General features: G+C 45.6%; 2 protein-coding genes across 5 annotated transcripts in view; one reads left to right on the top strand and one right to left on the bottom strand.

The window, feature by feature from the left end:
- Eno4 (enolase 4) overlaps positions 1-15064 on the bottom strand; it is a 37364-nt gene extending 22300 nt beyond the window's left edge. For 3 of the 4 annotated variants that reach the window (XM_006527054.4, XM_006527055.4, XM_006527056.4), the window contains exons 1-3: positions 5501-15064; positions 3460-3588; positions 2280-2470 (exon numbers count right to left, since the gene is read on the bottom strand). In XM_006527054.4, coding sequence (XP_006527117.1) covers positions 2280-2470; positions 3460-3588; positions 5501-5665 — 485 coding nt within the window. In that variant the 5' untranslated portion in view covers positions 5666-15064. The remainder of the gene's footprint in view (positions 1-2279; positions 2471-3459; positions 3589-5500) is intronic. The other variant, NM_178689.4, reaches the window with a different exon arrangement.
- The window catches only part of Hspa12a (heat shock protein 12A), a 147923-nt gene continuing 137771 nt past the window's right edge, over positions 5450-15601 (top strand). The window contains exon 1 of the mRNA NM_001327998.1: positions 5450-5666. Coding sequence (NP_001314927.1) covers positions 5664-5666 — 3 coding nt within the window. The 5' untranslated portion in view covers positions 5450-5663. The remainder of the gene's footprint in view (positions 5667-15601) is intronic.

Genomic DNA, 15601 nt, shown 5'->3' with positions numbered 1-15601 from the left:
TAGCTTCTCAGGGCTCCCCACCCCAAGGTTATCATCCAACTCTGAGGCAAAAAGAAGAAGAAGAAGAAGAAAAAAAAACCCTCATGACATTGCTCTTCGCTGAGTAATACAACTGAAGAGGCTGCAGTTGCCCTCTGCTGAGGCAAAGGTGTTGAAGCCTTCCAGCTGCACAAAGGAAAGGTAATTCTAACCCAGTGCTGCGTGTGGCATTGAATAACACTCACTCAGCCCTACTTGGTTCTCTGATGTTAGAAGTTTAAAAAGCCCTAATCCAGGGCTGAAACTAAGACTTGGTTGTAGCTGGAGGGCAGAATGTACACAACCAGACACTGTGACCCACAGGGAGAGGTCTGAGGAGCTCAAAGGTGGCCTGGAACACAGGGGAAAGGACTGTTCTCTGGATGTGTGACCTGATCTTTATCCTGAGAAACTTCTCTGATGATCCCAGGAGTCCTGTGCAGCAGAGACCTTGCACAGGAAGAGTGTAGCAGCGGACCTCAGGGACCTCTGACTGCTTAAACTGCCTCTCTCTCCAGCTTTGCAGTCCTACAGCCCAGCTTCTTCACCTGCAGGTCACGATTCCCCACGGGGTCACGTAAATGACTGCTGGGGGTTGCAAACTATTTGGTGAAAGCAAAAAGGTCTCTGAACATGTCACGGAGTTCCAAATCAAACGCAGAATGAATTTTTGTCACACTGTGTGACTTTGGGTCTGAACACTCATGTGCACTTCGCAATGCCACACAACTGTCCTATTACAGACCACCAATGAACACAGCCTGAAACACCTCAGATTTAACACTACTGCCCATTACACATTGTAGTATTTTATTATATGTACAAGCTTCTTGATCTTGTTGAAATATCATGGTTTAATTCTACAAAATATAAACATTTACTATCTTCCCCATCGGGTAAATATTGAATCAGTGTGTCTTTGGGTTGCACTGTTAGAATGTCTGAGTTTCATGAAACGTTGTCAAACAAGAGGGCCAAAGACACAGTTCAGCAGTTAAGAAAAAATGCTGCTCTTGTCAAGAACCCTAAAGGGGTCTCATGACCCTTTCACAGGGGTCACCCAAGACCACTGGACAACACAGAGATGACTCATAATAGTGCCAAAATTATAGTTATGAATTGGCAATGAAAATCATTTTTATGGTTGGGGCTCACAGCCACCTATAACTCCAATTTCAGGAGATCCAATGCCCTTTTCTGGTTCCTCTGGGCACCAGGCATGCCTGTAATACACATACATACATATATGCAGGCAAACACTCAAACACATAAATGAAAGTAAATACAATTTTAAAAGATTTTAAAAGTCAAAAATGTTAATTGAATTCCAGCTTAGGATTAGGACAGAATTTCAACAATTTCTGATATGCCTCTAAACATAATTCTGCTTTGAACTGTATTCAGTGTATTTATGCAAAGCAGGATTCTCAGCTTTGACTACTATAAAATCAAATATTGGGCAACTCTGGGGCTGGCAAAATAGCTCGGCAGGCAAAAGCATGTGTCTCCCAGCCTGGCAACCTGAGTTTGACCCCTTGGAACTCAGCGTGGTGGAAGGAAAGAGCTCACTCCGTCAAGTTTTCTTCTGACCTCCACAAGTGTTCAAGTGTGTGCTGTGGCACACACACACACACACACACACACACACTCATGCACACAAAATATTCATCAACTCCAAAAAAAGTTGAAGGTGCTCTGAGTCTTTTGGTATCAACTATCCAGCCAAGATTTAATTCTAAATGCAAAAGCACATCTCGATTGGATGCACACTGCTTTAGTCTTTAATGAACAGTAAAGTTATACACCAAAGAATCACTGTTACTAGTCAATGTTTGATTTGTTTACCAATTTTACCTCTCTAAGCATAGGAATCTCTTGGGGTGGCCTGCACACATGACGATCCTAAGCTCAGTGTCCAACACCCGTGTAAAGGGCCGGGTGTGGTGAGGAGCGCTTGTTGTGTTAGCACCGGGCAGGCAGAGACAGAGGGGCTTACTGGCCAGCCGGTCCAGCTGGATTGGTGAGTTCCAGTAAGTTAAATTAGGATCCCTTGTCTCAAAATACAAGGTGGAGGGCAACCAAGGAAGACAGCTGGTGTTGGACTCTGACCTTTACAAGCTTGTGCACATGTGTATGCAATTTCAGACTTCTTGGGTAAATCAGGACGGTGAGTGGCCTGAGTAACTCTGCTCCACAGAGGAACATGAAGACAACTGAGGCGTTTATAGCTGGCCATTATTATTTTGAAGTGGAAGCTGTACCTGAGCCTGTGGTCCACCTCTGCCTGGTTGGAGGGGACCAGACCCCACAGCTCCTCTGTGATGGACTGATTGATCCACTGCACCGCTGTGTTCACGGCCTGGGCCCTTTCTGAGTCCTCTGCATCCAACGCCTCTGGCAAAGCGTTCTCCACGACTTCAAAGTGCGTAGGGATCGCCACGGCACAGATGTACTGACGAGGACACAAACGTGTTCTGCATTGTCTCTCCCTCTCCCAGGAGATGGGAGATTGAATTAATCTAGCACTTAACATTAATAGTATTTTATCATCAACTTCAAGGGGGAAAACAATACTTTTTTTTTTTTTTTTTGGGCTGTAATGCACACCTGTTGAAACATTGAAGAAACTTGACTTCACGAAACATTTCAAATTACCCTCTTGTTAAGATATGGGTCTAAAATTCCCATGTCAAGCTTTCACTAGGTCTCCAAGAAACAGCTACAGATTTAATCATGATTACTCTCCCCTCAGAGGCTGTGACAATTGTATTTGTAACAAGTAGGAAACAACATGAATTAAGCTGTTAAAATTGTTTTCAATTTTTAAATTTACTTTTGTTTTCCTGCCACAGAGTATCCTGTAGCCCAGGCTGGCCTTAAACTTACTATACATAACAGATTTCCTGAGATAGGGTATCACGTAGCTTAGGCTGGCCTAATCTTACTATGATTAACAGAAGGTTTCCTGAGATAAGAGTATCACGTAGCCCAGGCTGACCTTAAGATGGCTACGAATAACAGAGGATAGCGTGACTGCTGATCCTCTCGGCCTCCGTTACAGGAGTTTACCACTACTTCCAGCTGTTAAATTTATCTAAATAAATAGTCTAAATTGTTACTCTTCGTATCTCACACACATAAACCCAAATGTAGACATATAGAACTCATTGCATCGTAAATGTCATAATATTTCTGTCCCATTTCCTCCCCCCACAAGATTATTTCCAGGCCAGCACACAGAAACGTAGAACACACAGCATTGCTGATTGTTTGAGTCAAGATTTTATGAATACCTATGAATAAATACATATGTTCATATATACACAGCAAAAATACTGAATTTCAAAACCGTTAACTTTCTGCAACTTAGACAACTCTTGCTAGTTAGTACAGAGATGGGCAAGACACACAAAAGAACAAATTTTTTTAACTGCCTCATACCTTGGGGAAATTTTGAATGGTGCAGGAGATTTCCACCTGTAGAGTAGGAAGTCCCAGGCCATCCAGTATGGTTTTCCCTACTATTTTGCATATGGAGGGAGGCTTCGCAAGTTTAGAAAAGTAGTTTGCCTTCAACACATACACAAAAGCAAAAATTAGAAATCACATTGAATTTATCTACAAGGCCAGACACATTGAATTTCCTACAAAACATCTCCACATGTGTCCTCCTTCCTGGATCTGGGTTAGCCCCACAGCTCTGCTGGGACAGCATGTCTCATTAGAAACCCTGAGACCTTTTTTTTGTTGTTGTTTGATTTTTGTTTTTAGAGACAGGGTTTCCTCTGTGTAGCCCTGGCTGTCCTGGAACTTACTTTGTAGACCAGGCTGGCCTCGAACTCAGAAATCCGTCTGCCTCTGCCTCCCAACTGCTGGGATTAAAGGGGTGTGCCACCATGCCCGAGACCTTTCTTAACCCACAGACTTGGTATCTCTCTCCAGCAAGCTTTTCTATGGCAAGCCGACTGACTGACTCCCTAATCCTTCTTCTCAAGTTGTGGAAGTCATTGGTCTTTATACTGTGACATATTCAGATTTTAAAAATCCGAAGGGGATAATTTTTATCCCTGCCCACCCCCAGGCAGACATCTGGCTTGTCAACAGTGAAAACCGTGTTCCCCTCACCAACCATCAGCTGATGCACAGTGACACCTAACTCCAACAGGCCTCTTGGGAAGCTTAGTAATTGCAATTTCCTTTAAGTGGCAGAGCAGAAATCACTTGGAAGGGATCCAAGATTGACTTCTGAGCGCTGTGCCTACTATGGGCGCTGACACCCTTGGGCAGGTTGACCAGGGTTGTCCAAGAAAGCAGGCTGAGCAAGCCATGAGAAGCAAACCAGTAGGCAGCATTTTTTTTCTTCCTATAGCCTCTGCTGCATTTCCTGCCCAGACTTCCCTCAGTGATGGGCTGTGGCATGGAAATGTAAACCAAATAAACAAGTTCCTAAGTTGCTTTTGGTCAGAATGTTGTAGCAAAGGATAGAAAGCAAATGGGGCCGCCCCTAACTAAGGTATGGGAGTTCCCAAAGAGCTGTACAAACCAGTGCCAGGCTGCCTAACAGACTAGGAAGAGACAGGGTGAGGTGTCCTTTTAGACAACGAGTTAACAGTTCCTTCAGCAAGAGAGAGAGGGATTGAAATCTTTATAAGGCCTTCACTCACCTATTCCACAAAAAGTCTATAATTGTCCCTTTGTCCCACAGTGCAGGGGTAGGGGTGAGGGTGGGGGTACTAGTTAAAGCCCTGAGGCCCAAGTTCTTTATTTAAAAAAGGGAGGGTTGTTTGTTTGTTTTAAATCTTGCAGAGCTTTTAGAGACGAAGACAACGAGTGGTAGGTACCCCAACTCCTTTCCAAGTCACATCTGATGCACAGGAATCCCCCTCCTCAGCAGCCAACCATTAGGTAACTCAAAGGATTACTGTAGGATGGCCCTAGGAGAGCTCAAGGACACTCAGTCAACAACGGAGAAGGGCCTCCGAGTGAAATCTGCATTTTGGCAGTCACTGGCCCGAGACGTTGGGTACCTAGCCAATGCAGGGTGCGTGAGGTTTTCACACCTGGGAGCTTAGACTTGGAATCTGAGACATCAGGGGGGAGTGGAAGCCAAAGGAATGGGACCCGGGGTGGGCTGCAGCCAAGTCCCTGGCATTCGTTTCGTGGTCCAGCTTGCGTCCCCGCCCGCAGGTAAGGTAAGTTCAGCGTCAGGTCTGTGGTTTAGAAAACCAACGGCAGGTGAGCTCCTTGGATAGAAAAGAAGCTCGCCAGTCTCGGAGCAGACCTGAGCTACAGACCCATTCAGGGTCCTCTTGTCAACTCTCCGCATCCTCCCCGCGCAGCACGCTCGCCCTGCTCTCAGCTGGGCATCCCCTAACCCTTCTGCCCAGCAGCGCGCAGGCGCGACTCCGTTGCGCAGGCGCAGACGCATCGCGCTGCCGCAGCGTGGGCCAGAGGGAGGAGGGAGCTCCCCGCGCGTCCCTACCAGGTGCCCGTAGACATCCGCAGGCTGGAGGTAGAAGGTGGAGTTGAGCAGATCTTCCAGCTTGCGCGGGACGTCGTTCTCCTGGTAGTACGCCATCGCCTGCTGCTTCAGCTTCTGCAGGTCCCTAGTGATCCCGCCTCTGCGGCCGCCGTCTTCATCTCCCATGGTAGGAGACTTAGGGCTACAGCGGGGTTTTGCCAGGGGGCCCGCCAGCGTCCTTTTGTCGCTAGGCAACGCAACGAGATCACGACCCCTAGATCTCGCGAGGCTTCCTTCCCTTGGTGGACCGAGACTCAAGCTTTCCGTTCGGGACCCATCGTTGTCCCGTCCGCACTTCGCCTTTCTTCAATGCTTCGCTCTTAGTGCTCTCTCGTCCCCGTTTGTCACTGTTCCTCGGACAGTTTTGCAGACGGGGAGGCATTTAACGATTGTTTGAGTTCGTTTTGCAGAAGCTGGGGAGCGGTACCCGCCACTTCAACTCTTGCAGTTAACGAGGGAGAGGGATGCAAGAGCCCAGGGTGCCCTTCCTGAGCCGTGGAGGTCCTGGGCATGCATCCCTTCCAACCCACGCACTGTGCTTGCTGCACGCCTCGTGATGCTCTCTCTCAGAAAGCTCCCTTTGGGGGAGATTACTGAGAGTGAAACCCAGTGTAGGAAGTAAGACTGATGATGCTTTGGAGAGACCCAGGGCGAGGTGGAGGCCATGCAAAACGCAGCCCATGAGAAAGTCCTTGGGTCATGGTCTGTAGCAGCGGGCTGCCTGTTTACTGTGACAGTTAGGTACCAGACGCAATGATAGAACTTATTTCTGTGCTCGTTACTTGGATGGTGCAGGACGATCCAAGTAATGGATAGGAGTGGGCCGAGACAGACAGGGTGTTTTCGTGTTTTTTTTTTTTTATTGTTGCCTGTTTTATGTTCCCAACAGAAAGCAGGTTGCTTAAAAGACTTGTGCCTTCATTGCTCATCTGGAAAACGTAATCTTACCTGCTCTGTCCGCTGGACAATCACTTAAAATAACCCCGAGTGCGAAGAGGCATTTGGGAACAGTTGTTTTCCATAAATGTACTGTTGGATGTAGGTGGATAAAATACCTGATTCTGTAAGTACGCTTATATAACCGAGACCCATTCCTCCCTGCTCTGGACTCTCTTTGAGGACGATTTCCTTTCTGTGGTGTGATGGGTCATCACACACTTGCCCTCCCCTCTGGCTGGCTGCAAGTCCTTGGATGGTGGAAGCAGAGACTTAGTCATCTCCTTGTCCATCGCAGAGCTGAGCGCTCACAGCTGGGATTTTAGTGCACCTTTGTTTAAAAACGAGCCCACAATGTTGCCATTGCTTTTATTCCTGGGTGTGGCCGTCCTCATACCAACCCGCCTCCTGTGGAAGGTACCTCCTTCGCCCATCCTGTGAAGGTTGAGTTTTGTGTCTTAAGAAAAGCTGTGCTTCACATTCTCACCCCCCCAGCAGACTGCTCTTTCTACTGATCTCCTTGCCCACTTGAAACCTGGACCACAGACGTGAGCCCTCATCTTTTAGGGCTGACCCATTTGACTTTCTTCTTTTTCATTCTTCTGTGCTCAGCATGAATCTCTGGGCCTACCACCTGGATGCAGCCACTGAACTATATCTCCAGACCTCATTTAATTTTCTTTTCCTTTTTTTTTTTTTTTTCTAGTTTGTGACTTGGTTTTATGTATCTTAGGATGGCCTCAGACTGGCTGTGTAGTGGAGGCTGACTTTGAACTTCTGACCCTTCTGCTTCTATCTCTGGAGTTCTGAGTTAACAGGCGTGAGCAACCGTGCCTAGTTAACGCAGTGCTAGGGGTAGAACCCTGGTCTTCATGCATGCCAGGCAAGCACTTCACCAGCTGAGCTATAACCCCAGCCCTCATTTAATATTTTAATGGAAGACTGGAAGTATTTGGGCTGAGACCACTATGCAATGGGTTCTTCGCTCTCTAACCCACTGTCCTCTATGTCCCATGAGGACAGGGTTTGTGTGTCTTGTTCAGTACTGCACTTATGGCATCAGTATATTCCTTTATAGATTAGATGTTCAGTAAACAGTTACTGGATGAGTGAATCGATTTTGCATACGCTAAATCACAAACATGTAACTGCTTTGGTGTTAAGTGAGCAGTAAGTCCTTCTTTTCAGAAATGAGAAACAGGGATGGACATTTAGCCCGCAGAGAAAATTTAGCCCGCAGAGAAATTGTCAAAGCCTTAGAATACCATCCTGCAAGAGCAGGGCATTCCTAAAAATACAGGACTGGCAAGGCAGAAGTGGTTGGCTGGCTACGGTGGTAGGACTGATAACGTGTTTGGTTGTTCAGGAAGCAGTAATTCCAGGTGGAGAATGATTTAGGAAGGTCAAAGGGTAAAGGTCAGCTGGGAAGAGACAGATGAGAAGGATGCCTACTCCTAGGTGATGGGGATGGAGGGTGAGGAGCCAAGAAGACTTGGGGGGCAGTGTAGAGGTCTCTTAGAGTTGTAAAGAGTAACACACTATGTGACCTGTGCACCGGGTTTTGCACCTCCTGGCCTCAAGTTTGAGAATCCCAGATCAAAAAGGGAGGACTGGAGATACCAAAGATGTCTTCATAGCCTAACAACCTGAAGAATGGAGACGCCCTCAGAGGGAAATGGGGACAGAGTCCTCTTGAAATAGGAGCGAGGCACCGCAGAAGGAATGGATTGAGGACACGGGAGGAGGGCAGGAGCTATAAGAGGAAACAGACAAAACCGGCTTTGAGCAGTAAAAAGAAAGTCCGAGTCCCAAAGGCAAGGGTAGAAACTGTCGGTGCTGTGTCAGGTGTGTATGCCTGCACCCAGGGTGATCTGCTGTCCTCAGGTGGTGGGGGTCAGGAATCTTGTCTTCGTATATGCTAGCAGTATCTAATTTTCTTCCAGTGAGTTACCTTTATGACCAAGGATTACAGTATATTCTAGGGAAGGGTATTTAAGTCAAAGCTTAGAGAAGAGTTGACTCCTAAGGGGTCCTTAGTGACTCAGTTGTTTTCTTAGAGACTTTTTACCTGGGAGCTGTGTGAAGTCAAGGAAATGTCAGTGCCTCTCTTTCTGCTTCTGCCATCCAGTTGACAAAGATGTCTTGACGGAGCGCCCTGTGCTAGGCACTATTCCAGAGCGCTGAAGTTAAAGCTCAGTTGCACTCCCAACCATGAGTCATCAGTGCGCCGAAATCAGAGTCGGGGAAAACTCATTTGAAACGTTCCTATGTTCTAGACTTGCTAACAGCCTGGTAGTGTGATAGTGTGGCCAGATACCAGTCACAGGGCTATTTGTGAATACTCCAATTTCATTTCCCACAATTATTAGGAACAGTGGGGATTTTACTGCAAAGTATACCCAGATGTATGCAAATTGTACACAAACCTCACATAATTTGTTTTAACATCTTGGTGATTCTGTTTCCGTTTCTACTGAGATTAAATGTCCAAGATGCTTCAACAGTGTCAGAGCATGAAAAGGAGATGGCATGAGACTAGAAATACTGAGCGGGAGAGCTGAGAAAGAGAGAGAAAAGAAGGTAGAGAGGGCAGGAGAGGCTTGGGAGATTGTCCGGGTGCCCGGTGCATGCACAGAGCGTGAGGGTGAGACTGTGCCTACCCCTTAGAAAGAAGATACAGAGCCGGGCATGGTGGCGCACTCCTTTAATCTCAGCACTTGGGAGGCCGAGGCAGGCGGATTTCTGATTTTGAGGCCAGCCTGGTCTACAAAGTGAATTCCAGGACAGCCAGGGCTACACAGAGAAACCCTGTCTCGAAAAACAAAAAAACAAACAAACAAACAAACAAAAACAAACAAACAAAAAATAAAGAAGATAGAGTACTAGAGAGGATGCACATACCATCACACTGATGGCCCAGGGGGCCTGCATAGAGTGTGAGGCAGGGGCAGTTTTGAAATGGGGACACCACCAGAATTGAGATTTGCCTCTCAAACATAGAGTGGTCTGGATTGATAGTCTTCTCTAACCGTTTGAATATGAATATTCCCTTTTAATAATAATAACAACGGCGATGGGGTGCCCAACCACCCCACAGATAATAGTATCTGTAAACACAGCGGTGCTTTCACAGGCCTTTATAATTCACTCAGGTTCTTCGCACACACAAAAGAGACCGTCTGTACAGCCAAGCCTTTACTCTCCTGGGTATGTGCTCTGTGTGTCTGTACAGCCAAGCCTTTACCCTCCTGGGTATGCGCTCAGTGTATGTTTAGAATCAGGAGCCCCTTGCACAGAGTTCGTGGACCTTCTGGTGACCTTGATTGAGAACCAGCACGGCTTTTTCTCTCCTAGACCCTTTCTACTCCTTATTTGTGATTCAAGAGAAAGAACCAGGGACACATGAGATTTTCTCACCTGGTAGTTGGAGGCCCTTCGTGAAAGAAATGGAATGCTCTTCAGTTTGCATTTCAGAAAGAAATTTTCAACCCATGTCAGTCATTTTATAAATGGATGAGGTTGAAGACAAATATATTTGTTCATTTTTTTTTCTCAATCCTATTCAACACCTGTATTTAGATTGGAACCGATTTGCCACAACTTGTAGTGTTCAGAAGTGAGGGTTTAGATGTTCTCGGGGGCTGCTATCATGTACTTGCTAAGTGAAAATCATTTTCACAGAGAACTCATGAGCGTGATTGCAGGTGGCTTTAATCACAAGATGCCCAGAAACTAGAGAGAGAATGGATAGGAAGTGGGAGGAGTAGCACTCACCTTCCTTAGCTGCCAAGGCTAACAGCAAATGTAAACACCTCAGATTGGATGCTAAGTGATTAAAGTAGGAATGATGCTAATGGAACACTTTTTAATCTATCAGTGCCCCCTTGGCACTACTCATTCTCATTCCCATAATAACAGTAAAACCCCCCAAGAAGCAGCTGCCTCGGTCTTCCTCCTTTCATAGGTCTCAACCCATGCAAACATCATCCCTCTTGAGCCTGCAAACCAGTGGATGTCCAAAGACAAGTGACTGGGTTCACACAGTTCCTGAAGAGCAGGGCTGCTGTCTGAAATCTGGTCTTACTGACTCCAGTACCCAGTCATTCCCAGCGTGCACCCTGTCCAGTGTTACAGGTTTGGGTCTCATGCCAGCTCTTGCCAGTCTTGGTGCCCCCTCCATGGCATGAACAGTTGAGTGGCTTTCCTTAAAGTCTTGGAAGACTCAGGATAAATCATGTGGCTCTCTTTGATGACCAGTCCTGTTGGGACTGTCACACTGAAGCCACCTGTAGATTCTCTTGGTCTGGAGTCTACTTATCTAAGCACCTTTAGAATTTAATCACCCCAGAGAGGCTTGTTGTCTTTTTAAAGTCATTGTTACACTATTGGATAATGCTAATTCTCATGTCCTTCCTGGGCCTGTTTAAATCACACTCATGCTCATGTATGGGGCTCATGCCGAAATGTTTTTAAAATATCAAGTTACCAGCCAAGGTGAAGAACCACCGAGTGACTGAGACTTCCCCCAGGAAGGATGGAAGGAAACACTTTACTGGGTGTAGCAAGAAAGCCCAGATGTGTCGAGTCTTGGAATAACACAAGGCTTCAGCCGTGTGGCCTTGCACACATCACGTAACCTCTCTGAGTCCATTTCCATTGACTAGAAATTTGGTAGTATTGCTGTGAGGCTAAATGAGAATCTGCATAAACTTTCCCTATCATGCCCCACTGGGAGAAGTGGGGGGAGGGGCAGGGAAAGAGCAGTTATCGCTGCAGTTCTGTATTGTTCTATTGAAAGCCTTTCTTTAGCTGTGTTCAGAAACCTAGATGGAATAGCTCGAAGGGGAGACCCCTTCCTTTTAAGACAATGTGAGTGGCCTTTGAGAGTGATTAGCCCCCTGGGAAAGCAGCTCTTTTCTCGTAACCTTTAGCATGTTTGCAACACCACAAAGTTGATGTGTTCTCTCTCTCTCTCCTGCTTTCTGGCCAAGTGGAAAGCTGAAGCTGAAGGTAAAGCGTGGATGTCGAGAGAGTTGGCGCCCCATCAGAGGCTGCTTCAGAGAGCCTTCCGGCCATTTGTTCGAAGGCCTTTGACACCAGAGACCAACAGCTGTTGGAGATGCTGCGATGGCAGTTTAATTGGTATTTCTCAGGAAATAGACGTGCAGTTTCTGTATAGCCAGAAGCGAGGCAATTATCCACCGAGTCCAGAACATAAAGAGAAGAGGAAAAGATCAGGCCAGAGAAATTCTGGAAACAACCTATTTTGCCATTTTAAAAATAGATTATAATTTTTAAAGCCTTATAGAAGTTAAATGCAACTTGAAAGTATTTTGTGGCATATGTGCACATCTTATAAATCCAAAGAATGCTGAAAAAGTATTCTACAAAGCCAGATATTCTCATTTGCACTTCTTTTCTTGATACAGATAGCAAAATAAGGCAGTTGCTTTTATTTTGAGCAAAGAAAATGCTATCCTGTATGTTTTTCACAAAGGGGGCAGCAAAAAGAAAAAAAGAAAGAGAAAGGTTTCCAGTATAGAGGACCAGTTAGGTGGGCGTTTGCTTTATTTGTTTTCTGCTAATGTTATTTGTAATTGTGTATGCTGGTGCCTGAGGAGACCAGATTAAAAAAAGACACTGGACACCCTGGAGCTGGAGTTACACTCACTTGTGAGCCCCCTCAGTGTTGGTGCCGGAAATGAACTTGGTCTGAGGTGAGCACAAGGTGCCTTTAGTCACGGAGCTCCCTGCAGCCTCCCAACTAAGTGTTTTATCAAGTGGTGGCCAAAACTGAAAAACAGTTCCTCTAACTCTTTTGAAAGGAATTGCGGTTTGAACCCTACCCACCACCTTCCCAGACCCTGGAGTTCTTTGCCTATCAGTTTTGTTAGATAAGCTGATAAGTTGTTTGGCTCCTGTACTTGAACTTAAGAACTTGACTGAAGCCGCACTCTAGTCTTTCTTAGAGGAGTAATCTGCTTGTTATTAGAAAATCAACAGAAAATCAACCGGCTATCTCTGTTTTCATCATTTAATTGCCAGGGCTGAGACTAGGCTAGGAGTTGGGAGATGGGAAACATTTCATTGTCAGAAGTTTGGGACTTAAGTCTTTGTATTTACCACTGAGTGTCAGGTGTGTAATCACTGTTGCTGTTATATCTTTCTGGCCAGAATTGTCTTTGTATTGTCTTTTATAATATGCTAGCATAGACACACACACACACACACACACACATACATACACACACATACACACACAGAGAGACACAGACACACACACAGAAACGGGCCAGGGCGGAAGGGAGGGCAGCATTCCTTTCTAGACTTTTTTTAGTCTTTTCTAAAATATTAGTCACAGATGCAGAGCAAGAGTTATTTTTCCGAGAATTGCACTTTGGGGCAGTGAATTTTAGGACTTCTAGTGAATGAAATCATTTGAGACTTTTTCTCAGTAGTGATTTAATCATGCTTTTCAAATATGCCAGTCATAGGTGAGTGGATGATCACCAGGGCCCTATGCACTTTGGAAGCTGAGGTAATGCACTAGATGAAAATTCTGTTTCGAAGTTAGTACAGTACACGGACAGGATTGTGGGCTCTCAGAGAATGTGGGAATCATAACTGAGACGCAGGAGTAAAGGTCGGGACTGTTAATTCAGGAAAACAATGTTTCCGTTAATCCTCCAAGGAGATCCACTGACTGAGACTGAGAGACTGAATGTTACTTCTAAAATGTTCGCAAAAATGAGCTCAAAGGGCTCAGCTAATGTCAGCTCGCTGTACTTAGTAAAGAAGTTTTCCATCTTTAGAATTTTAAAAGCAGAGTTCCTGTTTGAGGGGCCAAGAGCCCACCCCACCCCATCTGTCTGTTTGTATGTGTCTCTGTGTATGTGTGTCTGTCTACATGCCTCTGTGTGTGTGAGAGAGAGAGAGACAGAGACAGAGAGAGAGAGAACTCCCTGCCAGCACTTGCTGGGATTTATCTGACTCTATAGATCTGACCTAAATGTTGCTTGTAAATATTTTCACTTTGTACTAAACCGACAAGAACATAAAGTTTTTGAGAATGCAAAAATCAAAGACAAATTTCTAAGGTAAACTATCACTTTCTTTTAAAGAATGATATTTAGAAGTTTTAGGATGTGTGTAATCACTTACTGCTTTGTTGAAAATACAGCTATTTTGAGTTAACTGAGACCTTTTTCAGAAAAGTATTATATATCCAATTAAAACGTGTATATTTCTAATAAACTCAATAATAGCGGAAAATTATTTTTTTGTTATGGGAGATAATTACAAATCTGCGGAATCAGGAGAAGCAATCAAAATGAGTATTGTAATCTAAAGTTATAACTCTTTGAAATTTGCCACAAAATAATATTTGCTAAATGAAAACAAGAAACAACCTGTGTGTATGTGTGGTGTGCGTGTATGTGTGTGTGTCTGTGTGCGTGTATGTGTGTGTGCTTGTGTGTGTATGTGTGCATGTGTGTGTGTGCGTGTGTGTGTGTGTGTGTGCTTGTGTGTATGGGGGGAATATGTACATCTGTGTTCATGTTCCCCTTCCCTTATGAATGATCTCTGGGTTCAACTCAAACTCATCAACATGATGCTGTGGAACTTTTCATATTCTTGTTCAAGCCCAATGTCCAGAAAAACACTGGTGTCCTCCTTGGTACCAGCTAGACCCTCAACGGTGCATTGTCTAGGGCACACTTTCTTGACCCATCTGGGAAAAGGTTCATATTGCCACATCTGCGTTTGTCCTTTGTTGTATTGATGACAGACACACCGTGCTTTCTAAACGTAGACAAGGATTTTTACCCCTCAAGTCACCCTGTGCCATCTATAGCTTGTCTTAAGCATTTAAGTCATTCACACTGGTGTCAAACTCTTAAATGTGTGCCCTTTTCAACTGGATATTTTAAAATAATTGGTAACTGCAAGAAAATCCCTGGAGAAAGGAGGCTGGGGTTTGTATCAAACTAAAAACAAAAAAGGACCAAACAGGACACTCCTGGGGTTCGCTGGGCCTTCTGACTTCTGGAGGAAGGGAGATTGCTGCAGACTTTCCCTGAAGGAGGAAATGAGGTTGGCTTCATTGGCACAGTGTGGCTTCACCATCCGCAAGGTGGTCATCATGCTCTCTTGCATCCCACCAAGGCCTAACAGGCCTCTCCTCCCTTAGCCAGTGATTCTGTGTTGACTCTGGTTCAAGCAGGATCATCCTCTAACTGGAAAACACGGGGCCTTCAGCATCCTCTACCTTTTCCAGATGTGAATTTGTAAGTGGTCCTCTCACAGCTAGGGTTTGCTGGACTGTCGGCAAGACAGCAGGTGTTCTGCCTTTAAACACCGAACGGCAATGAGCAAATCAGCTGCCTTAGCCCCTGGGCTGCCAAAGAACCTGCAGAGCCTGGTGATGGAAAGGAATTCACCTGGAGCTTTGTTGGCAGACACTTGTAGCCCTTCTCTAGTTTACACATACAAACCTGAACTTTCGCCTGTCTAAGGGAAGAGAAACCCTCACTCACAAGTTTCCTGTTTATTTTGCTGGGAGGTTCAGTGCCTCGACAAAGCCACCCCACCCCAGGTGAATTATCCCTGCTTCTCAGCAAGGGACATGCTTATTTAGTAGAGCTGTTTATGAAAAGTAACTCAAGTGTGTGGTCCCCATCCCCAGAGCGAGTCACTGCTGCCGCCAAGTGACAAGCCCAGCAAACCATAAGCTCATCCATTCTTGCCCACCCAGGGACCCCCTACTCTCTCTAACATGAAGGTTCTGCCTCCTCCCTCCTAAAGCATGCTGCACCCGTGGGGTGTCCTTTGAATGCATGGATTCTAAGAAGAGAATATTGTGAACCATTAGGAAAATAATTCCTCCCGTCATATCCAATTTTAGGGTTAAGGATGTTTGGGCTTTGTTTCCTAATGCGTTTGGTCAGTCTCAAGAGTCTCACGCAAAAATCACGGCAGGTCACAAGAGGGAAATTCTCCGCCACATGCCCAAACTCTAGGAACACAGGCGTACTTGGGGTTCTATGCAAAGACCCCCCCCCAGTGTCTTCAGCCACCCCATTCTTAAACTGGGCTAAGAGCTTTTCAATTGCCATGACATTTTCA

This window comes from Mus musculus, chromosome 19, assembly GCF_000001635.26.
Source record: "Mus musculus strain C57BL/6J chromosome 19, GRCm38.p6 C57BL/6J".
Lineage (NCBI taxonomy): Eukaryota > Metazoa > Chordata > Mammalia > Rodentia > Muridae > Mus > Mus musculus.
This window is presented reverse-complemented; position numbering and strand designations above follow the sequence as displayed.